The following is a 27,222-nucleotide window of genomic DNA, read 5'->3' as shown; positions in this document are numbered from 1 at the left end:
GGGATCCTGATGAGCAGCCCGGCATTACCTGCCTCAGTAGATGCCTCTGGAAACCCAGCCACCTTACTCACTAGCTGTGACCAGAGACATTTAAGGCCCTTGGCACACGAGGGGAGCTAGCCCGGTGCTTCTCAGACTTTTATGTGCGTGTGAATCACCTTGAGAGCCTATTATAATGTGGGTTCATCAGGTCTGGGGTGGGGCCTGAGAGCCTGCATTTCTAACTAGGTAGTGCTGGTGCTGCTGGTGCCACACTTTGAGTACCAAGGGCCTAGACACCTGCTTAGTGCCGCAGAGTAAGGGAGTGATGCGGTGAGGGAAATTGGATACGGGACACCTCTCGCAGGAGTGGGCTTCGAGGAAGCTATGAGCTTAGAGTGCAAGGGAGAGCCAGAGCAGGCGTGGGGAATGGCCTGAGGCATGTGCAGAGGACTGAGTGAGATGGGCTTGGTCACCTTCCCACTCATCTCCTCGGAGATCCATGGAGGTGGGGCGGGTGGAAACAGACCCAGCCCTGTATGTGGCCAGTCTCCCACTGGCTAGCTGTGTGCCAGCAGGAAAAGAGTGTCACCTCTTTCAGTCTCAAGTTCCCTTTATGGAAGATAGGGCTGACACCCAGCTCACCATGTTGTCCCCTCACAGGAAAGCAGTCAGCAAAAAGAGCCAGCCTGACCCCAGCGCCTCTTTCCTCTGCTCGCTCTTTCTCTCTTTAAGGTAGGGTTTCTCCACAGTTGCTGGGGCTCTCTCGAATGCTGCCATCTACTGGTCAATCCTAAGAACTACAGCTTGGTGGAACATTTGGAAAGTGGAGGCTTTTATTTTTCTAAGTACAAACCCCAGTATTTAGAGTGTTATAAATTTAGATGTTCTCTGTTTCTAAGCTTTTGGGTTCCTGTCAAAGAAAATGTAGCAAAAATCTATTTCCTATTGCCCGTGCTTGAGGAAAAGGTGGAAACACTGGAAAATAATTTTGGAGGGATCTCAGTGAATCCTGGGCACCCTGGCCTCCTTTATCCCAAGTTACCCAGAGAGAATTCGCCAAGCTGGCATAGCCTTCCTGTTTCCTGAGGCCACTGGGTCGGGGAGACATTGGTGGAGTTGGACTACTTTTGAAAGAGGTGTGGGCAATCCTCAGTTCCTAAGACAGAGGTTTACATAGTGCCCAATTGTCCGCTAATGTCCATAAATCCTTTGTTTAACCTTCACTTGAGGCTCCAAACTCCCCTCAACTCCCATTATCTGACTTACCCCCTTACTGTATTAGGCTCGGGTGGGGAGAGTCTGGATTGGCAGAATGTCTGAAGAGAGGGGACAGATGAGAACTGCCATTTTCTGAACAAGGGACTCTGCAGAAGGTTCTCTCTCAATCTCTCTCCCCCTCTTTCTCTCTCTCTCTCCATGTATAAAATATATATATTTATATTACTTGTCATTATAATATATTTCCTATATTATATATAAATATATAATTTATATTATATAATATATAATTATATATTAAAACATATACATGTATAGAGAGATATAGATTAATATCGATAGTTATGTAAAGATGTATAGCTTTAGATAGATTGATTGACTGATAGAGTTAGCACAACACCCCTGTGAGGTAGAGATCATTATTTCCATTTATACCTAGTGGAAGACTTAGAGGGGTTGTTTACTCAAGGTTACTGAGCTCAAAAGTAGCAAAGCCAGGATTCGATCCCAATTTGGCCATCCCTGCCCACCACACCACATTGCTTTCCGAGTGCCCTCTTGCCCGGTGGGAAGCTGGGAGAAGCTCCTGGTGCACAAGACTACGGCCAGGGTGAGAGACTGGCTGGGAGATTTTTTTTTCTTTCTTTTTTTATTTTTTTGCTTTATAACGAATTAAATCAGTTATACATATACATATGTTCCCATATCCCCTCCCTTTTGCGTCTCCCTCCCACCCTCCCTATCCCACCCCTCCAGGCGGTCACAAAACACCGAGCTGATCTCCCTGTGCTATGCGGCTGCTTCCCACTAGCTATCTACCTTACGTTTGGTAGTGTATATATGTCCATGCCGCTCTTTCACTTTGTCACAGCTTACCCTTCCCCCTCCCCATATCCTCAAGTCCATTCTCTAGTAGGTCTGTGTCTTTATTCCTGTCTTATCCCTATGTTCTTCATGACATTTTTTTTTCTTAAATTCCATATATATGGGAGAATTTTTTCTGCTTAGAATGTTTGTCCCCTGCGCTTTGGTGGAGGGTGCCACCTGGAGATACGTCGCATGAGCCCAGTGTCTACAGATGGTGGACCTGCCTGCCACTTCTTCTTGGGCCTCATTAGAGACCTTGATTTAGTCCCCATATCATTTCTAGGACTTTTTTGATCTACTGTATCTCTTTTAAGCACTCTCAGAAATAGGGCAGCCCACAAAGCTCCACTACACACACACACACACACACACACACAGGAAAGGGCCAGAGTCAGAGAGGACACTGTTATTATTCCCAGTACCTTAACTCAAACCTGGCAGAACGCTCAGTCCTAATCCTGCTTTGGAGTCGCATTTTCTCGTGCACAGCTTCCTTCTCCCCTTCCCTTTCTGTGGTCTTAGGTAGGCTTTCCTCTAAACATCCTGGTTGTTGCTCTTCATTGAGCCTTGAGACTTTTTTGATATAACTGGTCTCACCCTCCTGTGGTCTGGGGGAGTATGTACCTTGACTTTCCTAAAGCAAGCCATATGGGGGCATTGATTTCCATATGCTCTTAAACATATATTTGTAGGAAAATCATTTTGAGTCTCAGCAAGGTACATCTATGACTACCTTGCGTTTGTATTGTGTTTTAAGCAGTTCACAGAGGTGAGATCTTCTCATTCTGATAATACCCTGTGAGGTAACTGGAACAGACCCAGTGACCCCAGTTTAAAAGCAAGAAAATTAAGACAGAGTGAAGTGGTTTGTCCTAGGTCTGCGACAGAGATAAGTTAAACTTGGCATCAGACATCAGAAACACTTTTTGCCAACAGAAGCACTTAGATGTACCCAGAAGAATCCTGGATGCCATTCCAGAGAGTGTCTTCGGGGTGTCCCTTCCCACCCCATCCTCCTGCCTCAGGCAGATCTCTGTCTTTGCTTGCTTAACCCAGTCTAGAACACAGAGGCCCAGATGGTTCTCAGGCCTGGACAGCGAGGTTGGGGTGACCCCTTAGGTACGTCAGCCTACTCAGTATGCTGCTGCTGAGCATTAGAGGGACTCTCAACCCTTTGAACATTAGATAAAAGTAGAGATTTTATTATCCCAAACTCCCCCCAGATCATTATTGGGCTAGACTTTTTCAATTTAATGAAGCAGCGTTTTTCTCCAATTTGTAACGGTCGACCAATCTCAAAGTGAGTTTTCCCAGCAAGGTGTATCTGTACTGATATTACTGTGACCAAGGCAGTGCTTTCTGACACGAATTACTGACTTGCTAACCATGACTAACTTGCTAGCAAATCAAGACCAGAAGTCAGCTCCCTGGTGTCTCATCCATGGCAGAGTCAGCATTCCCATTTCTTTTGGAGGCCAAGGCCTTTTTCCTTCCCAGATGTGCTCTTTGACCGTAGGTCTAAGAACCAATGGTCTAGAGCAAGAGGCTTTCCAGTGTTGAAAGGGTCAGGAAGCTCCCTGATGGCACCTTGACTCATGGCCTGGTGATTCCACCTACCACCTCTTGGCTACTGCTGCTCACCGAGCCCGCCATGTCATCTGTGGTCGCTCATTCCCCCCTTTCCCCAAACCTGTGCCTTTCCCACTTTTGGACTTGGGCTTTGAGGAGATATAAATGCTAGGGCAAGTCTTTGCATTGAATGATTGGCTTTGGGCGTGGGTGGCTTCCTTCAAGCATGGTCACCCTCCTTCCGGCTTTCTGTCATCTCATTCTCATTGTCACCAAGGGAGGGGTTAGGACAACCAGAGCGCCTCATCCCAAGGACAGCAGTGCGGCCAGGGCTGGTGGTTCTTCGAAGGTTAAGCATGTTTCATTCAAAACAGGCGATGAGCTCATTTTCCTGGACCCTCACACAACCCAGACCTTTGTTGACACTGAGGAGAATGGAACGGTTGACGACCAGACTTTCCATTGTCTGCAACCTCCACAGCGAATGAACATCCTGAACTTGGATCCTTCCGTAGCATTGGTGGGTATCTGAAGGTTGGGTGGCCCAAGAGATACAACGCTGCACTATCACAGTTTGGCTCCCTGGAAGTTATCCAGGTTGTTAGGTAGGGCGGCAAAAGAATGTTTGCTCCCCCCCCCACAAGACGTAGTGTCGTGTGGTGTAGTGGGGAAGGAATGGGCCCTGAAGCCGAGTTAGGATCGAAGCCGCTTACCAGCCATGGACTTAGGGGGAGTCCCTTAACTTTTCTGAACTTCGGCCTTCTCATCCCTCCAGTGGGCGAAACGGTAGTTCCTTCCTTGCATGGCTGTATGAGTACACTATGTGTAAGGCACATAGCACAGTGCCTGGCATGTTGTAAGCATTCTAGAAATGTTAGTCATGACCAGTGTTACCATCTTTCCCCCCTTTTCCTTCTTTCCCTCTAAATATTGCCATCCAGGCACCAGGAATAAGGTGAGACATAGGGAAGGAGGGAAAAGGAGGCAAGACCTCCTGGGTGGACAATGTCCATTCCTCTGGACATTGCACACAATCCAGGAAGCTGCAGGCTTTCCCCTGCTGGAAATGTGACTGCCGTCCACACATGGAAGGGACAGCTGCCTGGGAAGTAGCCAGTTGTTCTGAGGCCTGTCTGCATCCTCTCTACCAGTTTAACCTGATTGTTGGAGGGCAAGTGACAGAGAGCTGACCGAGTCCTCCTCTTGTTTTGGACAGTTCTTTTAGTGCTGTAGGATGGTTCTGAGGATGGGGAAGGAGGCTGATGGTTCTCTTTATTCTTTTTTTTTTTTTTTTTTTTTTTTTACCACCAGGGAAGTCCCTGACTTTTTTTTTGTATTTTATTTGATTTGATTTTTATACAGCGGGTTCTCATTAGTTATCCATTTTATACATATTAGTGTATATATGTCAATCCCAATCTCCCAATTCATCCCACCACCACCTCTTTATTCTAAAAGATAATTTCCTTAAGGTTAAAGCCACCTTGTTAAGTAATGCCTCTAGCTAAAAGTACTATCTGGCTTTTGTTTGCTGGTTTTAATGGATTGTTTTTTATACGTAGGTATATTTGTGCACTGAATGTAATGGAAGTAACCCTGTGCTTTGGAGATTGGTTTTCAAGTTACTATATCTCACAGTGTGAAGGGAGAGGATCAGGGAGGGAAAGGGACAGGGTAAAAGGGAAAGGGACAGAATAAGAGAAAGAGGCAGAGAGAGAGAGAAAATATGAAGATGAATGAGCAGATGTGTGTGTCCAAGTGAGGCACTGATCTAGGAGAGAGATAAGCTCAGACACTCTTCCTCCTTGTTGCTGGGAGGACACATCCAAAGGAAGTGGCCCACATCCTACTTCACAACTCTGGGCCAATGGCACCATCTTGCAATACAAAGGGCCTGCCTGGGTGCCCCTGACCAGTTCTAAGTTGTCTTCTTTTGCTTTCCCCCAAGGGATTTTTCTGCAAAGAAGAAAAAGACTTTGATAGCTGGTGTAGCCTTGTTCAGAAGGTAAAGATGTATGTTTTTCTTAGTCTTAAAAAACAAGTGTTATTCAATATAATTCCTTTTCAAGATGGTTTTTCATAGTAACATAAATCCGGCCTGATATGACTTTATTGCAAGAGAAAGAAACTAGGATGTGGGGAATTGTACATAACTTTGGAGAAACTAAAGAAAAACTTTGGTTTGCAATATGCTTAGTGTGTCAGGTGAGCGATATTTTTAACTACTGAATGTTCCATCTCATTGAGCCCATGAGTCAATGAAACAGTCAACTAATATTCTACCATTTTAACTTCAAAATGCCAATTTCATATAGCTCGGCCTAAATTCTTCCTTACTCTGTTTGTAACACAGAGATGGTTGAAGAAGCCAAACTACTTTTCTATTTGTTTCATGTCCATTTACAGTTTAATGTGTTCCATTATTGTTTAAGGGGCTTGCCTTTCTATTAACTGTCTTATTTATGTAAAATATAGGCACACTGCCACTTAAAGCAAACAGTTTGCAGAAATCTGTGTAAATACGAAAGCAAGTTATTCTTTCTTTTTGGCATTTTATGTCAGAGGGTATTTATCATTTTGCTGGCTCACAACTTTTGTATCTGCCTCCCTCATCCTTTGCTTCTAACACGTGCCAATTATGTGGAAGATATTGATCAACTCTTATTGAAAGAATGAGGGGAAATCATAGGGAGTAGTTTAAAGAGCCCTGAATGGGGTGGCAGGAGACATGTTCTCTTATCTGCAAAACAGAGGGGTTGGAGAGATGGGATCTCAGAGCCTCTTGTAAGTGTAAGGAGGGAAGATTTTTCTTCACAGGTGAACAAATAATTAACACTAAAGTCCCCAGCTAAATCTGAAACCCCAGTTAATAATTGGCTGAGACATAATGGAGAATTATTTTCTAAAGGCATTACTTACATTTCAGAATGCCGCAAAACTGTATATCACATTTAACGTTAGAAAGAAAATTTTCTGATAAGACTATGCTATTTAAATTAGGACATATATCATACATCTTAGATTGAAACTGAAACCATGCCAATATGTACCAATATCCTTTGGGGGCAGATTTAACTTGACTAACCAACATTTCTTTGGAGCCAACACTTCAGGAACATCTCACCCCTAAATTGAGTTGGTCCCATGCAACTGGCGTAAGACCTCATGATGGAGCATGGGCAGTGAGTACTGGCCTTCCATCAGATCCTCCCTCCAGTGTCCTTCCTTCCTGGCCAACAGTATCTAGAATTGAAGAGAGCTGGGTCTTCAGATGGGTCAAGTAGAGGATGGGTGTATTTGCTAAGCCTTTGCTTTCACCTTTCAACAACCAGGCCACTCTCTTAGGGTTTGGAGTCATATACTGCCAACTGGGCAGATATGTAGTGACTCTGCAGTGTTTACAACTGTTTCTGTGTCTCCTCAGGAAATTCTAAAGGAAAATTTAAGGATGTTTGAATTAGTTCAGAAACATCCATCACACTGGCCTCCCTTTGTTCCTCCAGCCAAGCCAGAAGTGACAACCACGGGGGCAGGTAAGCTGTTGTTCAGAAGCTCTCTGGCCAGCAGACACATGGATAGCAGTTGTTTTATGAGACATAAGCAATTGTGGGTCATGTTTTCCGTGGAAATGAAAAATTTCTACTCAGCTGCACTGATCAAGGAATGGTGCTTCTTCTGATGAACTGATATTTACCAATTTCAAAGAATGATAGTAAAAAAAAAATGAGCTCTGTGCAAAAGTTCCATACAAAATCAAAATGACTAGAATTTCTTTTTTTCATGGTCTGGTTCAGAAGACAAATCAGAGGCCATGGGTAATTCAAAAGGTACCTTGAAGGTCTTACAGAGACTCAACTTCATCACTTTGAATAGGACCGTGTAACAAGTCCAGTTAGTTTCATTCTTTTTTTTTAATTGAAGTATAGTTGATTTACAGTGTTGTGTTAGTTTCAGGTGTACAGTAAGAGTTTCAGTTATATATATACTTTTTCAGTTTATTTTCCATTATAGGTTATTATAAGATATTAAATATAGTTCCCTGTGCTATACAGTAGGTCCTTGTTTATCTATTTTATATATAGTAGTATGTATCTGTTAACCCCAAACTCCTAATTTATCCCTCCCCCCCTTTCCTTTTGGTAACCATAAATTTTTTTCTATGTATGTGAGTCTGTTTCTGTTTTGTAAATGAGTTCATTTGTATAATTTTTTTAGATTCCACATATAAGTGATATCATATGGTATTTACCTTTCTCTGACTTACCTCACTTAGTGTGATAATCTCTAGGTCCATCCATGTTGCTGCAAATGGCATTATTTCATTATTTTTTATGGCTGAGTAATATTCCATTGTGTGTGTGTGTGTGTGTGTGTGTGTGTGTGTATCTCACATCTTCTTTACCCATTCACCTGTAGATGGGCATTTAGGTTGCTTCCATGTCTTGGCTGTTGTAAATAGTGCTGCCATGAACATTGGGGTACATGTATCTTTTCAAAGTAGAGTTTCCATCTTTTCAGGATATATGCCCAGGAGTGGAATTGCTGGATCGTATGGTAACTCTATTTTTAGTTTTTTAAGGAGCCTCCATACTGTTCTCCATAGTGGCCACACCAATTTACATTCCCAGCAACAGTGTAAGAGGGTTCCCTTTTCTCCACACCCTCTCCAGCATTTATTATTCATAGACTTTTTGATGATGCCCATTCTAACTGGTGTGAGGTGATACATCATTGTAGTTTTGATTTGCATTTATCTAATAATTAGTGATGTTGAGCATCTTTTCATGGGCCTGTTGGCCATTTGTATGTCTTCTTTGGAGAAATGTCTATTTAGGTCTTCTGCCTATTTTTTGATTGGGTTGTTTGTTTTTTTGCTATTGAGCTGTATGAGCTGTTTGTGTATTTGAAAATTAATCCCTTGTCAGTCACATCATTTGAAAATATTTTCTCCCAGTCCATAGGCTGTCTTTTCATTTTTTTTAATGATTTCCTTTGCTGTGCAAATGTTTTCAAGTTTAATTAGGGTCCATTTGTTTATTTTTGCTTTTGTTTCCATTACTCTAGGAGATGGATCCAAAAAAATATTGCTGCAGTTTATGTCAAAGAGTATTCTGCCAATGTTTTCCGCTGGGAGTTTTATAGTATCTGGTCTTACATTTAGGTCTTTAATCCATTTTGAGTTGATTTTTGGATATGGTGTTAGAGAATATTCTTATTTCATTCTTTTACATGTAGCTGTCCAATTTTCCCAACACCTTTTATTGAAGAGACTGTCTTTTCTCCATTGTATATTCTTGCCTGCTTTGTCATAGATTAATTGATCATAAGTGCATGGGTTTATTTCTGGGCTTTCTATCCAGTTCCATTGATCTATGCATCTGTTTTTGTGCCAGTACCATGCTGTTTTGATGACTGTAGCTTTGTAGTATAGTCTGAAGTCAGGGAGCCTGATTCCTCCAGATTTGTTTTTCTTTCTCAAGATTGCTTTGGCTATTTGTAGTCTTTTGTGTTTCCATACAAATTGTAAAAATGTTTGTTCTAGTTTTGTGAAAAATGCCATTGGTAATTTGATAGCGATTGCATTGAATCTGTAGATTGCCTTGGGTAGTATGGTCTCTTTAACAATATTAATTCTTCCAATCCAAGAACATGGTATATCTTTCCATCTGTTTGTGTCATCTTCAGTTTCTTTCATCAGTGTCTTACAGTTTTTGGAGTACAGGTCTTTTGCCTCCTTAGGTAGGTTTATTCCTAGGTATTTTATTCTTTTTGATGTGATAGTAAGTGGGACTGTTTCCTTAATTTCTCTTTCTGATAGTTCATTGTTAGTGTATAGAAATGCAACAGATTTCTGTATATTAATCTTGTACCCTGAAACTTTACCATATTCATTGATGAGCTTTAGTAGTTTTCTGGTGGCCTCTTTAGGATTTTCTATGTATAATATTGTGTCATCTGCAAGCAGTGACCGTTTTACTTCTTTCTTTCCAATTTGGATTCCTTTTATTTCTTTTTCTTCTCTGATTGCTGTGGCTTGGATTTCCAAAACTATGTTGAGTAAAAGTGGCGAGAGTGGACATCCTTGTCTTGTTCCTGATATTAGAGGGAATGCTTTCAGCTTCTTACCGTTGAGTAAGATGTTTAGCTGTGAGTTTGTCATATATGGGCTTTATTATGTTAAGGTATGTTTCTTCTATGCCCACTTTCTGGAGAGCTTTTATCACAAATTGATGTTGACTTTAATCAGAAGCTTTTTCTGTATCTATTGAGATGATCTTATGGTTTTTATTCTTCAATTTGTTAATGTGGTGTATCACATTGATTTGCAGATATTGAAAAATCCTTGCATCCCTGGGATAAATCCCACTTGATCATGGTGTGTGATCCTTATAATATATTGTTGGAGTCAGTTGGCTAATATTTTGTTGAGGATTTTTGCATCTATGTTCATCAGTGATATTGACCTGTAATTTTCTTATTTTTTGAGATATCTTTGTTTTGTTTTGGTATCTGGATGATAGTGGCCTCATGGAATGAGATTGGAAGTATTCCTTCCTCTGCACTTTTTGGAATAGTTTGAGAAGGATAGCTGTTAACTCTTGTCTAAATGTTGGGTAGAATTCATCTGTGATGTCATCTGGTCCTGGTCTTTTGTTTGTGGGGAGTTTTTAAATTACGGATTCAATTTCAGTACTGGTAATTGGTCTATTCATAGCTTCTATTTCTTCCTGGTTCAGTCTTGGGAGATAGTACCTTTCTAAGAATTTTTCCATTTCTTCTAGGCTGTTCATTTTATTGCCATATAGTTGCTCATAGTAGTTTCTTATGATCTTTCATATTTCTGTGGTATTGGTTTTAGCTTCTCTTTTTTCACTTCTGATTTTATTGATTTGGGCCCTCTACCTTTTTTTCTTGATGAATTTGGCTAAAGGTTTATCAATTTTGTTTTTCAAAGAACCAGCTCTTAGTTTCATTCATTTCTATTGTTTTTTTTAGTCTCTATTTTATTTCTGCTCTGATCTTAATGATTTCTTTCCTTCTACTAACTTGGGGTTTTCTTTGTTCTTCTTTCTCTAACCTGTTTCAGGTGTCAGGTTAGGTTGTTTGAGATTTTTCTTTTTTCCTGAGGTAAGCTTCTATTGCTATAAACTTCCCTCTTAGAACTGCTTTTGCTGCGTCCCATAGTTTTTTTTTTTTTTTTTTTTTTTTTTTTGTGGTATGGACCCAGCTGCTCTACGGCATGTGGTCTTCCCGGACCGGGGCACGAACCCATGTCCCCTGCACTGGCAGGTGGACTCTCAACCACTGCGCCACCAGGGAAGCCCCCTTGTCCCATAGGTTTTGGATCATCATGTTTTCATTTTCATTTGTCTCTAGGTATATTTTAATTTCATCTTTGATTTCTTCAATGATCCATTGGTTGTTTAGTAGCATATTGTTTAGCGTCCACATGTTTGTGTTTTTTGCAGTTTTTTTTTTTTTTTGTAGTTGATTCCTAATCTCATAGTGCTGTGGTTGGAAAAGATGCTTGATATGATTTCAATTTTCTTAAATTTACCAAGGCTTGTTTTATGGCCTGGCATGCAATCTATCCTGGGGAATGTTGCATGTGCACTTGAAAATAATGTGTATTCTGCCACTTTCGGATGGAATGCTCTTGTAGAGTAGCAAGTTCATTTGGTCTAATGTGTTATTTAAGACCTGCGTTTCCTTATTGATATTCTGTCTGGATGATCCATCCATTGATGTGAGTGGAGTGTTAAAGTCCCCTACTATTATTGTGCTACTGTCAATTTCTCCTTTTATGTCTGTTAATATTTACCTTGTATATTGAGGTGCTCCTATGTTGGGTGCATATATATTTACAATTGTTATATCCTCTTCTTGGATTGATCCCTTGATCATTATGTGGTGTCCTTCTTTGTCTCCTGTAACAGTCTTTATTTTAAAGTCTATTTTGTATGATATGAGTATTGCTACTTTGGCTTTCTTTTGATTTCCATTTGCGTGGAATACCTTTTTCTATCCCCTTACCTTCAGTCTGTATGTGTCTTTAGATCTGAAGTGAGTCTCTTGTAGGGAGCATATATACAGGTCTTGTTTTTGTATCCATTCAGCCAGTCTATGTCTTTTGGTGGGAGCATTTAGTCCATTTACATTTAAGGTAATTATAGATATGGATGTTCTTATTGCCATTTTGTTAATTGTTTTGGATTTGTTTTTGTAGGTCTTTTTTTCCCTTTTCTTCTTTTGTTCTCTTGTGATTTGATAACTACCTTTAGTGTTATGTTTGGATTCCTTTTTCTTTTGTGTGTGTATATCTATTATAGGTTTTTGGTTTGCAGTTACTATGAGGTTTTTGTATAACAGTCTGTATATAAATGTGATTGTTAAAGTTGCTGATCTCTTAATTTCAAGTGGATTTTAAATACCCTGTATTTGTACTCTCCTCCGCTCACGATTACAGTTTTTGATATCATATTTTACATCTGATTGTTTTCTGTATCCTTTAACTGCTTATTGTGGACACAGGTGACTTTACAAGTTTTGTCTTTTAACCTCCCTACTAGTTTTGTCTGTGTATGATATACTACCTTTATTTGCCTTTACTGGTGAGCTTTTTCATTATATAATATTCTTGTTTCTGGTTGTGGTCTTTTCTTTTTCACCCAGAGAAGTTCCTTTAACACTTATTGTAAAGCTGGTTTGGTGGTGCTGAATTCGTTTAGCTTTTGCTTGTCTGTAAAGCTTTTGATTTCTCCATCAAATCTTAAGGAGAGCCTTGCTGGGTAGAGTATTCTTGCTTGTAGGTTTTTCCTTTTCATCACTTTAAAAATACTGTGCCACTCCCTTCTGGCCTGCAGAGTTTCTGCTGAAAAATCAGCTGATAGCCTTATGGGAGTTCCCTTGTATATTATTTGTTGCTTTTCTCTTGCTGCTTTTAGTATTCTCTCTTTATCTTTAATTTTTGTAAGTTTGATTACAGTGTATCTTGGTGTGTTCCTCCTATATGGGACTCTCTGTGCTTCCTGGACTTGGGTGCCTGTTTCCTTTCCCAGGTTAGGGAATTTTTTAGCTATTATCTCTTCAAATATTTTCTCAGGCCCTTTCTCTCTCTCTTCTCCTTCTGGGACCCCTGTAATGCGAATATTAGTGCACTTGTTGTTGTCCCAGAGATCTCTTAAACTGTCCTCATTTCTTTCCATTCTTTTTCTCTTTTTTTCTGTTCAGCTGCAGTGGTTTCCATTACTGTCTTCCTGCACACTGGTGCTTTCTTCTATATCGTTTGGTCTACTATTGATTCCTTCTAGTGTATTTTTCATTTCAGTTATTGTATTCTCCATCTCTGTTTGGTTGTTCTTTGTATTTTCTCTTTGTTAAAAATTAGCTTCTCATTCTGTGCATCCATTCTCCTCCTGAGTTCTTTGATCATCTTTACGACCATTACTCTGAACTCTTTCTTGGGTAGATTGCCTATCTCCACTTCACTTAGTTCTTTTTCTGGGGTTTTATCTTGTTCCTTTGTCTGGAACCTGTTCCTCTGCTGCCTCATTTTGTCTAAGTTGCTATCTGTATTTTTATGTCTGTGGTAGGTTAGTTACGTCTCTCAACCTTGGAGAAGTCACCCTCTGTAGGAGGCATCCTATGTGTTCCAGCAGTGCACTCCTCTCTTGTCACCCAAGCTATATGCTCTAGGTGTTCCCCCTAAGAGGGCTGTGTGGTTCCTTCTGTTGTGGCAGGCTGACTATGTGGGTGGTCTGCTAGGCTTAGTTGGCTTCTAGTCTGGTTGGTTGCCAGGTCCTGCCTTGTGCAGATGCTGCTGGTTGCTGTTTAGTGGGGCCTGGTCATGAGGTGGCTGGTTGTGGAATCCAAGGGGGCCCTGGGGCTAGTGCTGGCTCACTGGTGGCCAGAGTCAGGGTCCCGAAGCCTCTGGGGCTGTTGCCCAACTACTGGCAGGGTTTAGTGCTGGATTACTGGCAGGCAGAGCTGTTTCCTGGAGTGTGGCTCCTGGGCCCAGGGATCCCAGAGCTCATTTCAGATCACTGGTAAGGGGGGGCTTGTTTCTGGTACAGTTGGGTATGGGGTCTGGGGTGTCCCTGAGGTTGCAATGGCCTGCTAGTTGGCAGGGTCAGGCGCCAGCTGGTCCCAGGATAGGGTCTGGCCTGTGTTCTGGGATTGTAGTTTTCTTGCTTCTGGTGTCTGCCCCCTGGTGGGTGAGCCTGCTTTAGAGTCTTGTTCAGGCTTCCTTGTGGGAGGGGCCAGGGCCTGCCCACTGGTGGGTGGAGCTGGGTCTTGGCCCTCAGATGGGCAGGGCCATGTCTAGGGGCTTGTCTAGAGGCCGTGGGCTCAGGACTTCTTTAGGCAGCCTGTCTGCTGATGGGTGGGGCTGTATCTCTGCCCAATTGGTTGTTTGGCCTGAGGTGTCCCAGCACTGGAGCCTATAGGCTGTCAGGTGGGGCCAGGTCTTGGCACTAATGATCCAACATGTCAGCCACCAGGAGTGTTCATGTAGTTGAATGTCCCTGGTATGTCTGCCACCAGGGTGTATTCCCCCGGGTGAGCTTCAGCCACCCCCCTGCCTCTCCAGGAGAGTCTCTAGGCCCAGCAGCTAGGTCTGGCCTAGGCTCCTATCAAATCACTGCTTTTGTCCTGGGTCCCAGTGCACATGAGATTTTTGTGTGCGCCCTTTAAGGGTGTAGTCTGTATTTCCCCCAGTCCTATGGGGTTCCTGCAGTAAAGCCCCACTGGCCTTCAAAGCCAAATGCTCTGGGGGCTCCTCCCCCCAGTGCCAGACCCCCAGGCTGGGGAGCCTGATGTGGGGCTCAGAACTCTCACTCCTGTGGGAGAACTTCTGTGATATAATTATTCTCCAGTTTGTGGGTCACCCACCCTGGCGGTATGGGATTTGATTATATCGTGAGTCTGCCCCTCCTACCTGTCATGTTGTGGATCCTTCTTTATGACTTTAGTTGTAGAAGATCTTTTCTGGTAGGTTCCAGTCTTTTTCATCAATGGTTGTTCTGCAGATAGTTGTGATTTTGGTGTGCTCATGAGAGGAGATGAGCTCAGGGTCTTTCTACGCCCACATCTTGGCCCTTAAACCTATTTTGATTCTTGATAGAGAACTGCTAATACTCAGCAGTGGTCCCACCTATAAGTCTCCTCTACACAAACTTTTCTGTAGCAAAGCAATTAAAAATGCATGGTCTTAACTACTGAGTAACTTATTGACCGCTTGAGCCAAAGTGTCAAGCTTTTTTCTTCCTCTTTTCGATGATAGAATTCATCGACTCTACTGAACAACTAGAGGAGTTTGACCTGGAGGAAGATTTCGAGATTCTGAGCTTATAGAATAGTGGGAACTCACCTTGGAGATCTGTCTTCCATCTGGCACCAGAAGAATATGAACTCATCACATAAAATTTTCTAGTCAGCAAGTGCCTGATATGCCAACAGCATACAAACTTGATAGCAATCATGACTGAGCCAATCACCTTTTCTCAGAAAAAAAACAAACAAGTGAACAATATACCCCTTCCCCAGAAAGAACTAAAACAATCATGGAATCTAGGAGCAGAAAGATTAGGAGTCGTCTCTTGCACTTCCCAGCTTCTTACGTGGCCACAGCGAATCTTCAGCTACTGAAATGAGGAGGTGGATGTCTGGAAGATAGACAGAAACTCCCACCTTGCTTCCAGAACCAGCAGATGAGAGATGGTTACCCTGTGCTTCTTCACCCTTTCAGGTTTGACCTCTCTGGGCTAAATACTAAGAAGCAATCTGTTCTCTTGCTCTAATAATAAAGTGATAATCATTGTATCAGGGAAAAAAAAGTTCTTGTTAAATTATTTGAGTATGTATTTAAATAATTATAATTGGGGCTTCCCTGGTGGCGCAGTGGTTGAGAGTCTGCCTGCCGATGCAGGGGACACGGGTTCGTGCCCTGGTCCGGGAAGATCCCACATGCTGCAGAGCAGGTGGGCCCGTGAGCCAAGGCCGCTGAGCCTGCGCATCTGGAGCCTGTGCTCCGCAACACAAGAGGCCACAACAGTGAGAGGCCCGTATAGAGAAAAAAAAAAAATTATAATTGATCTCAAAAAGTGTGTCAAAGACATTACATCAAATGTATACTTATTGATCTCCTTCCTATTTGAGAGAACCTTAACTATTTGATGGGTCACTGTCCCCATCTTTACTGATACTTTTGTCAGATGGTCACCCTGTCCTTAAATCATTATCACTTAAATCAGGGGTCTGTAAACTTTTTCTGTCAAGGGTCAGATAGGAAATGTTTTAGGCTCTGAAGACCACATAGTGTCTGTCACAGCTACTCATCTCTGCTGATGAAACCCCAGGACAGCCATAGACAATGTGCATGCACATAAGCCTGGCCATAATCCAATAAAACTTTATTTACAAAAACAGGCAGAGGGCTGGATTTAGCCCACAGGCTGTAGTTTGCTAATCACTGACTTAAATTGTTGATTTTTGTTGGGGAAATTAAAAATTGTGTTTGAATTTGACTCCATTTTGCTTGACAGTCATAACTGGAAAGAATTATTCATGTGGTGACATTAATCTGTGCATCAAATACAATTCCAAACCATTTCAGGACTAGCAAGCAACATACTAAATTTGAAAGCACGTATTCGTCACATTGGCTTTGCTAACCACTCTCCTGTGTGGATGCACCTCATGTCCCAGTGGTATCTTCCCATTTTCCTCTCCTTGTCTTCTTAACCTATGCATTTCACCTCCATGCTCAACCAAGCCCCCAGGAAGGCCAGCAACTGCGGTTTGAAGGCTAGCACCAAACCAAGGTGGGTTTTTTTTGTGTGGTATATTTAGGAATATTTGAACACTTGTTTCCTTAGATTCCATTTTTTTCTTTTCCAGTAGGTAATATATTCCAGCGGTTCAGAATTCGAAAGGTGCAAAATGGTATTCAGTGAAATGTCTCTCCCTTCCACAGGTCAGTTCTCTTTCCTGAGCACTCCCACTGTTATTAATTTCTTCTTTATCCTTCCAGAGGATATATTTTATGCATATACAAATATATGCACATATATCTTAGATTTGATTTTAATGACTTTAAAATTTCTCTACTTTTGATTTATCTGTAAATGATCCTGAGGCCCCAGAAATATGGAAATTCCTTTCTTGAACTCTAGCATGTGATGGGGCTAAAAACAGTTGTAGGCTTAGCTTGAAGCATGTTGTGGATTTGTTGCCTGTTGGAAGACATTATCAACCCTTGACTTTAATTGTATTCTTCCGTGTCTCAGTGTTTCGTTATATAGCTTGACTTGCAGTGACAGGAACCCCCATGGCTCTGAGGGGGGCTTATGAATTTCAGTGAGATGGACTTTAGAAAAGTTTTCATCAAAGAAAGAATGTCAAAGGAGTCAAACGTTCATATTGGATTCCTTTTATTTGCAATGTACAAAGCTGACACCATGCTTATTACTGAGGAGGTGAAGGTAACAATAGTTCAGATTATACTGATTATGCTTTTGTTGGCACAGTTTACATAATATTTAAGGAAACAGAATCACCTGGAAGGAATTGCCTCATGTCAACATAGCTAAGTGTTCTGGGAAACTGATAATGAAAGGAAATGGTTAAAACAAATCCCCCTAAACAGAATATACTTTACAGTCTACTCAGGCTTGCTTTGGGTCTGCTAACTGCTAAAGAGAGGACTGTGCTAGATTTTTATGAGGCTTTAAAAACATATCAAAATGGTTTAACAGGCTACCTGTGAAAGAGCAACTGGATGGACATTTTAATGGAAAGTCTCTCACAGCCTCAAAATGCAAAGGAACCAACACTGCAGTGTCGAGTTGCCACACTGCACACATCTGAATGGCATGTGGAATAAACAGGGGCTTCTGAGAAATTGGGACAAGGGATTTTCCTTTTTGTTCCTGGAGTCAAAAGCAAAATTCACACCTCCTTACCCGTCCTCCCCTCTCCCCCGGCCCAGGAGAAAGGGCTGCAGTTCTCATTTCCCTTTATGGGTCTGACCACATTTGGTGCATCCTGTGCTCTACTCTGAACCAGGCCAAGTCTGCTGCCTGTGGCTGGGGAGGGAGCCGGCAAGGAAGAAGCGATTTGTCTACGACCATGTGAAGTTACTGAGCACCTCTCGGCTGCTGGTCTTCCAGCGTCCCTAAGCAATCTGGGGCCCAGTCGTGCTCACTCTCAAGGGAGTCAGAGCTCACCCTGGGACACTGGCTGTCACCTCATTCCAGCTCTGCTGCCTGCCTAGACACAGTGGGTCTCCGGGAAGAGTTGAGAGCTTGCCCTGTGCAGGCCTGAGCCATCCATAATGTTGAGCCAGAGAAATTTTTTTCATGTGGAAACACTGGGTTCTAGTTTAAGCCAAATGATGTGCGGTGACCTCTGGACATAATGAAATGACTCCTTTAGCTATCACGAAGAGCTTTCTGATCAAGAGAGTGAGGAAAGCTAGCATTCTAGGAAAGTGGTGGCCCAACAGGTCTTTCTGAGGTAGCCATGAAGAGTCACACAAACATCCAAACCAAACTGTAGCACTGAAATGGGACAGCAGATCTCAGCAAGGTGGGCTCACCCACGGGGCCTGAGGGTGGAGGTGATCAGTGTCCAGTAGTCCAGCCCAAACGAGACTCCAATGTACAACTTGACAGATGGGCAAAAGGGCTTGGCCTTCCTTCTTCAGACCGTTCAGGTTTGTGAGGTGACCGTTGTGCGGGGCAGGGGAGGGCAAGGGGCAGAGTGGCAGGTGCCACCCTACACCCTTTTCATACACACCTGGCAGCGGCTGACCCGGGTGTGGAGCTGCCCGGCTTTCAGCGTCTCAGATACAGGCTCCTCCCCAAACTGCTCCCTCTCTTCCACCGTCGTCAGCCAGAAACTGTACTTGTTGGCAAAGTAGTGGCACGTGCCCCGGGCACCACTGCACTCGATGAAAGGAGTGGCTCGGAAATCCTCTAGGCAAGAGCCAGGGGAGACCAGGGACTGGCCCCCGCCCTCAGCGCCGGCGGCCGTGTGCTGAAACAGATGGGCGGTGGCTGTGAACGGGTCACCTTGGGAGGTGATGGACTCCGCTGCTCCGCCTCTCAGCTCTGGTCTCTTGGCTCAGCCCCCCTGTCTGGCCAGCGGACCAATAGCTATGTTTTAGGACCGGGGGCACTCATCCTCCCTTGTCTCAGCCTCAGAGCCAGGAGCGCCCCCTCCAAGCTCCCTAGGGCCCTCCTAACCCACAGCTCCTGGGCTGCGGCTGCATCCCAGCCAGTATTTCCCAAACTGCTGCCATCCCGCCGCGTCCAAGGTGTGTTAGGTGCCCCCCGAACATTTCCACTGACAAATCTGAGAAAGGCTGAATTAAGGAAACTGCCAACAGGGCTCAGGTTGCTGTTCTTCTCAGAGCCCTCTGTCTGCCCCAAGCTCTTGGCGGTGTGCTCCAGAGAAGGGAGAGAGCACGGAATAGTCCTCAAGGTCGTTAGACCATGGGCCCTTCCCCTCAGCGGAACTATTCATAGCTCTGGCTCTGAAGTCACCTTCACTGGAACTTTTTTTTTTTTTTTTTTTTTTGCGGTACGCGGGCCTCTCACTGTTGTGGCCTCTCCCGTTGCGGAGCACAGGCTCTGGACGCACAGGCTCAGCGGCCATGGCTCACGGGCCCAGCCGCTCCACGGAATGTGGGATCTTCCCGGACAGGGGCACAAACCCGTGTCCCCTGCATCAGCTGGCGGACTCAACCACTGCGCCACCAGGGAAGCCCCTTCACTGGAACTTTTACTGCAATCTGTACCGTACCCTTTAGGGTGCCATTTAGTGTTTGTTACCTGCCGAGAACAAGTAGGCCTCGTATTTGGCCTAACGTCCCGGCCCTCGAGTCACAGGGCTCGCTCAGCACTTGATTTCAGAATTTCCCTCCCAGCGCTCCCTGCCCTCGGCCCTCATCCTGGTGGAGAGGGCGGTGTGGGACCTTACCATGAGGAAGGAGTACCCAATCCAGAGGCTGCGCCAGCCCATGGGGCACTGCGGGATGGTGATGTCCTGGCTGTGCACAGCAATGGCTTGTGAGGGCGCCTCACACACAGAGCAGCGGCTGATGTACTGGGGAATCTGCGTCTGGCCGACGGGCATCATGGGGATGGGCGCGGTGGTGGAGAGCCAGTAGGATTTATCGTTGCGCCGGGCATAGTGGCACACTTCGTTGATGTTGCAGTAGATGAAGGGCATGGTGCTGAAGCGGGGCAGGCAGGAGCCAGCAAACCCTGCAAGGAGAGAAGGTGGGCAGGGGCAGGTAAGTTCTGGCTGAGGGGCAGGGCTGCGATTGTCCCTGGAGCCACTACGACTGGACTAGATGGTGGTTTGGGTTCATATCCAACTGCTTGTAGCAGAGCAGGGACGCCTTTCCTTCCTATCCCGGACCACTGTACACACACTGAAGTCTATTTTCCATGCACCGGGGAGGTTTGATAATGAAAAGAATCTTTTTAGAAACTGAATGATGACTCCCTAATTAGTCCGCTTTGTCAAATCAGCATTTAATAGAGTGAGCCTGCGTTTCTCTGAAACACACACTTGAAGACAATTCAATTAATTCTTGGGTATGCCGGCAGGTCATATTATTATTACTACTACTAATCGCTAACGTTTAATGGATGCTTAATACGTGTCAAACATTGTTCTAAGCATTTTACATGGGTGATTCCTGTAATCCTTAGTCCACCCTATGGGACAAGTACTAGAATTAGGCTTGTTCCACTGAGAAGGAGACGGATGCTTAGACAGGCTGAATAACGTGTCCAGAGTGAGCGGCACAGCTGGGGTTTGAACCCATATCTGCCTGACTCCAGAGCTGGTGCTTGTAACCCACTACGCGACATGGGCCCACCAAGGGTTGGGAGGGGCGAGGAGTGTGGCTCCTGGTCCTTGTGGGGACAGAGAACCAGGGCTGGATGTGCGAGCCGGTACCTACCCAGGTCCTGGTTGTGGGCTTTCTCCTGCCCCTCCACGAACAGCAGGCTATAACCCACCCACAGCTGGCTCATCCCGACGGGGCACAGGGGCACCTGTTCCGACTGGCTGTGCTTCACCAAGGTGTAGCCCACTCTCACGCTCTGCCCAGGCATTCCAGCCCTCCCGAAGGGGCCCGGCTTCCCTGGAGCTCCTGAGATGGAGAGAGCAGAGATAACCAAGGACCCGCTGAATCAGAGGCAGTGCAAAAGCAGAGCTGGGGTTAGCGAGGCAAAAATCACACCCTCCTCTCCTGCCCGTGGCAGACGTGGCTAACAATCGCGGCACTTTCCCAGCGAGCTTCAGGACTGTTCTCTACTCAGGACAACTGATTTGCCATCTCTGATATAAAATGGAAGGTAAGTAGTAGAACAGCCATATCTTATCTCAGATTCTCTTCTCCCTTGAACCACCCCCCTCCCATCCACGTCAGAATCCCTGGGTAGAAGAGGGGGTGTGCGGGGCAGGGGGCCACACTACAGTATAGAGTTATAGCTCTTAAGAGCTGGAAGAGAACCCAGAGAACTATGTGGAACAGTCCTTTGCCTTCTGAAATGTAGGGCTCTAATCCTTCACAGGCCTAGAATGGAGTGAACGGATTCGAGCCCAGTTTTCCAGCCTGCTAGTAGTGTCAAGCTTTACTGCCCAGTTTCCTAATTCCACGATTCGAGATTTTGACTCACCCTCAAGCCTCAAACCCTTACAGAAGCCCCCTGCCCCCTAGTGCCAACATTGCCAGACCTTCAAATCCTGGAGGGCCTTGCAGTCCAGGGAGACCAGGATCACCAAGAGCCCCAGGTGGGCCAGGGAGTCCACTGGGGCCATCTTTGCCGGGGATGCCAGGTAAACCTTTGAAGCCTGCCAGGAGAGAAGGCCCACAGCGGGGTACTCAATGTGCAGTGTCTGGAGGAGCCTTCCCTGGAGAAAGGGGACTCGTGTGTCATGCCCAGGACTCACCAGGAGAGGGCGAACTGGCCATCACCCTGGAGTGCACTGAGCTCAGGACTGAGCCTCCTGGGCTAGTCCTTAGTTCACGTCCGGGCAGCTCAGCCCTGGGACCCCACTCTGAATTCAGCCCTTCTGAGCTCCTTCACACCCATGTCCCCCTCCCTTCCTCTCATCTTCCCAGCAATGCTAGGGAGGACGCAAGGCAACTGCTGGGGTCCCATGTCAGAAATGAGGACACCGAGGTCCAGAGAGACTGCTAGCTTACTCCAGCTGGGGCAAAACTGGGATTGGAAGCCGGGTTTTCCGTCCCCCAGCCCTGGGCTTTCTCCGTTGCTCTCTGTCCCCCCACCACGCTCCCTCCTTCCCGCAGCAGCACATTAGCGAGGGATGAGCTGTCTGGATTAGCTGCTGTGCTCTGCCCACACAGAGCACTTCGTTCTGTGTGCTTCGTTCTCTGAAGCCAAGTACAACTGCTGGACCTGCTGGTCCCCTCCTTCCTGGCGAGAAGCTTGGAAGCTTTGTGAAGGAGCTGAGGAAACGCTCGATCAAGGTGCCCCCTTGGAGCCGGGGTTCCCAGCCAGTTGCTTCAGCCTCCCAGCCAAAGCCGTCTCAGCTCCCCACAAAGTCCCCTTTCTCTGGCGCCCTCCTCACCTTGTAGGCCTCCAGGGCCTTGGACCCCAGGGTCCCCCATGAGGCCAGGAATGCCATCGATGCCTGTTAGACCCATGGATCCAGGAGGAGCCTGGATGGCTTCTGCAATTGGTGTTTGTCCAGGAGCACCTCGGGGGCCAGATAAGCCTGTGGGCATGTGGGAGAAACGGAAATGTCAAGCGGAGGCAGAGGAGGTGGCCAGGGTGGGCTCCCGGAGGTTCAGCTGGCATCACAGCCGAGACCCCAAACCCAGCCAGCTGGCTTACTAATAGAAGCCAAACAAGCCAATTTGCTTATTAATTCATTGAAAAAGTATTTGAGTGCCTACTATGTGCCAGAGCCTGGTAGATCAGGGGATAGAGCAGTGAGTAAGACCTTTATGAGACGATGGTCTGGTGATAAAGATGAAAAATGCATAACCTGACGAAAACCATTAATCTTACTGCAAATTGTAAGAAGTGCTACAAAGGAAATGGACAGTGCATGGACAGTGGGAGGGAGCAGAGAGGGCTATGGGGTGGAGAACCTGCTTTAGAGAGAGTTATAAGTGGCCTCTTACAAGGAGTGACACTTAAGCTGAGACCATTAAAGCATTAGAACAAGCTGGGGGATGGGGGACAGTGTTCCAGAAGTAGAACTAGCATGTGCAAAGGCCCTGCGGCCAGCCAAGGTGTGGTGTTTCTGGATAACTGAAAGAGGCTAGTGTGACAAAAGCACAGTGAACAGCAAAGGGGAAGGCCTGGTAATGAGGATGGAGAGGGAGGCATCACAGAGGGCTTCATGGCCATAGTTAATTCTTATGCCATGGGACGCCCATGAATGATTTCTGTTTTTACAAGACCTCTCTGACCACTGTCTAGAGAAATGATTGTTGGGGGAGGTGAATAACGGAAGCAGGGAGACCAGTTAGCAGTCACTGCAGTGATCCACGTGAGAAATGTTGGTGGCTTGGACCTCAGTGGTAGAGGTGGAGGTGATGAGAGGGGGGCAGATGCAAGGCACGTCTATAGGAGACACAGCCCTCAGGGCTTGCTAATGGATTGGATATGTGTGTGAGGGGAGTGGTGATAAAGGACAGAAAGGATGGTTCTTCATTTCTGGATTCAGCAAATGGGTGAGTGGTGATCTGAGTGCAAACGCAGTGACCGCAAATGCAGAAACAATGCAGAGAGGGGAGGTCGGTGGCAAGATCCGTGGTGGCAAAGCGGCAATGGCCTTCAGTCCTGGGAGCTGATGGAGGCAGAGGTATCTCCAAGGTGGAGAAACTCCCTCCCTGGAGGAGCTTTATCCAGCTGCTTCAGCCATCCAGGCTTTCTTGGCATGCTTAGCAGTGACTCCTGAAGGAATGATACGCCCCAACCCCTCCCCTGAGCTCAGGATCAGCCCGGCACATGCTCTCAACTCACCTCTTGGCCCTGCCTTCCCCTTCATCCCCGGAAGTCCTGGGTCTCCAGGTGGCCCAACTTTGCCTGGAGTCCCCATGAAGCCAGGCTCACCTCTCATGCCTGGCAAAGTCCAAAGGAAAGCAAGTCAGGGCCTGGCACGGTGGTGCTGGTGGTGGTGGGGTTGAGACTAAGCAGAGGCGAGGACAGGAAAAGCATCATCAGACGGTCTCTCTTCACAGGGCTGCAGGAAGGGGCCATCTCTGACAGTGGAGTGGGAAAGGACCCAGTAGGCAGCCACGCAGTCATACCTTTCAGTCCTAGCTCTCCAGGGAGGCCAGAGAAACCTGGAATTCCTTGGTCTCCCTTGGGCCCTTGAGGGCCAGGAATTCCAGGGAAGCCAGGATCTCCCGGGTCGCCTTGATCCGAGGATGGCCCAGGGGGGCCTGGGGGCCCCGGGGGGCCTGGGCGGCCTAGGGATAAGATCAGAAGAGGGATGAGGGCAGAGGGAAGAGGAAGCGGCCATTGCTGAAAGCCTCGGGGCTGATAGGAAGCCAAAGGCTATTCCCAGGGCAGATAATGTTCCCTCGCCTTCTGTGGGGCCCCAGTGCCCAGACCTTCCCAAACCCTTTTAGCAAAATGCAGCCCATTCCAACCCCCTGTGTCCCTGCGGGAGGAGGGACGTGAGGCCTCACAGGCCCATGCACATCCAGCAGTGGGGATGGGGCTGGACTGTAGACAGGCCCTCCCCAAACTCCAGACAGAAGGTGATGGCCAGACCTCTTTGGGCTTCCTGGCTTTACCTTGTTCTCCATCTAGGCCTGGTCGCCCGGGGTCGCCAGGCTGTCCTGCTATGACTGAGGGCAAGGAGAGGCCTGGGGCGCCAGGGAGACCAGCGGGGCCCTGGAGACCTGGGAAACCTGCAAAGAATAAATAAAGGGGGCTGCAGGGGCTTTGTGTGCCTAAGAGAGGGCCAGGCTCTCTCAGAGAAAATGGAAGTTCACACAAGAAAATGGAAGCCCTTAAAGTAGGAGCCAGACCAGCCGAGGCCAGCAGAGGGCTCTTCTCCCTTTCTCCTCGGTTGGCAGCCATCGGCTCAGCGCAGCTGACAGCGGCTCAGAGACTCCTCGCTCGCAGCAGGCCCTGCATTGAATTGGGATGGATAGAGCTTCGGAAAGTTCTAGCTCCGCAACCTCGCTGGTAATGGGAATACTTTAAACAGATTTTCCCTAAATCAGGAAGAAAAGAAGGTATGACTGCAGCACCTGGAATCGAAGTTTCCTACAGTGTTTTGTTTTGTTTTGTTTTGTTTTGTGGTTTTTTTTGCGGTACGTGGGCCTCTCACTGCTGTGGCCTCTCCCGTTGCGGAGCACAGGCTCCGGACGTGCAGGCTCAGCGGCCATGGCTCATGGGCCCAGCCGCTCTGCGGCACGTGGGATCTTCCCGGACCGGGGCACGAACCCGCGTCCCCTGCATCGGCAGGTGGACTCCTAACCACTGCGCCACCAGGGAAGCCCATCCTACAGTGTATTTTAAACCTACTGTCCCTGTTGCACAACATTTCATCAAGTTAGCCAGTCCTGTCTGCTGCTACTCCAAGGAGGTCACAGATCGAGGTGGGGCACAGGCCCCAGCCAGTCAGAACAGACACCCACTCACCCGCTCGAGCAGAATGGAGGTGGCAAGGGTGCTATGACCCCCGGTGTTTTCTACTAACTACTGGGTCTTCCAGGCAAGCTGGAAAACAGTTTTATAGGTAACTCATGATATTAGCTGAATGCTTGCTGAATTGCCTGAATTCCTTCTCCCTGTTTGGCCAAAGAGAATAGCCATTTACTGGAGTACATACATAATACTCGTTTGCTCAAAGTTTAATACTGCTTTACATGTTTTCTGTTTGTGGAATGATTTCTATTATAATATGTTCAAAACCAAAAATTTCAACCGATTATAGTAGATTTATACAATATGCATACATTGAAAACATAGATGGTAATCTTGCTGGGAAAACACATCAAAGCCATGTATAAAAATGTAGAAATCTATTTTATTCTTGGAACATGGAAGAAATGTACTTATTACTTTGGTATATTCTAAAAGATAGTCAAATGAAGAGGAATAGATTCGAATTGGTTGACAAACTGTTTTGGTGGTTGAGATTCTTGTTTGTGACAAGAAAATCCCAAAATATGATGTTGAATTTTATTTTTCTGACAAGAGAAGCTGAAAATATTAATGGTGAATTTCTCATATTTCGCTAAGAAATACTAAATCCATCATAATTTGTAAAGAAAGATGGCAGATTGGTTAACTTGGGTGTCTTTAGCAGCTCATTGATTAATTGAATACTGAGGAAATATAAAGGAGGAAAAATAAATTTAAAGAAAAGTTTCTATTTACTAGAAGTCTGGAAAAGAAACAAAGGAAAAACAAAAAGCAAAACTAGTTACAAAACCACTTGGTGCTACTTTTAGCATTGTCAGTTAGGTCTTAATGAATCGTTGAAGTATTTTTCTTCTTCACAAAGGTAAAAATCTGAAAGGAAAGACATATTGTATTTTTGTCCTGAAAATATAACTTCATATATCTATACATATATATGTGCTGAAATTATGCAAAACCAATAAACAAGACACCACATATAGTAGAGTAAGTGTGGACAGCACATGGATTGTAAAAATGTCTGTTTCCATGGCAATATTTGGAGCCTCCTTCTCTTTTCACCTGTTTCTTGATTTTATAATTACATCAATATATCATTAAACCTGCAATAAAGGTACTACTGACATCAAGTAGTAAAAAAAAAAAAAAAGCCAAAGTACTTCTTTAAAAATGAGACATTTTTTAAAATTTTTGAATTTTATTTTATTTTTTTACACAGCAGATTCTTATTAGTCATCAATTTTATACACATCAGTGTATACATGTCAATCCCAACCTCCCAATTCATCACACCACCAACCCCCACCCCTCCGCCGCTTTCCCCCCTTGGTGTTCATACGTTTCTTCTCTGCATCTCTGTCTCAATTTCTGCCCTGCAGACCGGTTCATCTGTACCATTTTTCTAGATTCCACATATATGCATTAATATATGATATTTGTTTTTCTCTTTCTGACTTACTTCACTCTGTATGACAGTCTCTAGATCCATCCACGTCTCAACAAATGACCCAATATCGTTTCTTTTTATGGCTGAGTAATATTCCATTGTATACATGTACCACACCTTCTTTACCATTCGTCTGTCGATGGGCATTTAGGTTGCTTCCATGACCTAGCTAATGCAAACAGTGCTGCAATGAACATTGGGGTGCATGTGTCTTTCTGAATTATGGTTTCTCTGGGTATATGCCCAGTAGTGGGATTGCTGGATCATATGGTCATTCTATTTTTAGTTTTTTTAAGGAACCTCCATACTGTTCTCCATAGTGACTGTACTAACTTACATTCCCACCAACAGTGCAAGAGGGTTCCCTTTTCTCCACACCCTCTCCAGCATTTGTTGATGGTAGATTTTCTGATGATGCCCATTCTAACTGGTGTGAGGTGATACCTCACTGTAGTGTTGATTTGCATTTCTCTAATAATTAGT

The 27,222-nt window shown here is 45.3% G+C and overlaps 2 protein-coding genes across 4 annotated transcripts in view; one reads left to right on the top strand and one right to left on the bottom strand.

Moving 5' to 3' along the window:
- ATG4A (autophagy related 4A cysteine peptidase) overlaps nt 1-16,957 on the top strand; it is a 71,488-nt gene extending 54,531 nt beyond the window's left edge. The window contains exons 10-14 of one of the 3 annotated variants that reach the window (XR_014014205.1): nt 4,011-4,156; nt 5,585-5,641; nt 7,061-7,169; nt 14,918-16,609; nt 16,923-16,957. Coding sequence is in view for 2 of the 3 variants with exons in the window: in XM_081221897.1 (XP_081078023.1) it covers nt 4,011-4,156; nt 5,585-5,641; nt 7,061-7,169; nt 14,918-14,988 (383 nt within the window). In the remaining variant the exon portion in view is untranslated. Of the gene's footprint in view, nt 1-4,010; nt 4,157-5,584; nt 5,642-7,060; nt 7,170-14,917; nt 16,610-16,922 lie in introns of those variants that run through there. The other 2 variants (XM_081221897.1, XM_081221898.1) reach the window with 2 other exon arrangements.
- Nucleotides 16,958-18,335: 1,378 nt separating this feature from the next.
- The window catches only part of COL4A6 (collagen type IV alpha 6 chain), a gene marked incomplete at its 5' end in the record, with an annotated part of 288,532 nt that continues 279,645 nt past the window's right edge, over nt 18,336-27,222 (bottom strand). The window contains 8 exons of the mRNA XM_081223006.1: nt 18,336-18,672; nt 19,618-19,904; nt 20,612-20,803; nt 21,391-21,507; nt 22,249-22,395; nt 23,655-23,753; nt 23,942-24,103; nt 24,434-24,550. Coding sequence (XP_081079132.1) covers nt 18,412-18,672; nt 19,618-19,904; nt 20,612-20,803; nt 21,391-21,507; nt 22,249-22,395; nt 23,655-23,753; nt 23,942-24,103; nt 24,434-24,550 — 1,382 coding nt within the window. The 3' untranslated portion in view covers nt 18,336-18,411. The remainder of the gene's footprint in view (nt 18,673-19,617; nt 19,905-20,611; nt 20,804-21,390; nt 21,508-22,248; nt 22,396-23,654; nt 23,754-23,941; nt 24,104-24,433; nt 24,551-27,222) is intronic.

Source organism: Mesoplodon bidens (assembly GCF_964165515.1).
Source record: "Mesoplodon bidens genome assembly, chromosome: X".
Taxonomy (NCBI): Eukaryota; Metazoa; Chordata; class Mammalia; order Artiodactyla; family Ziphiidae; genus Mesoplodon; species Mesoplodon bidens.
This window is presented reverse-complemented; position numbering and strand designations above follow the sequence as displayed.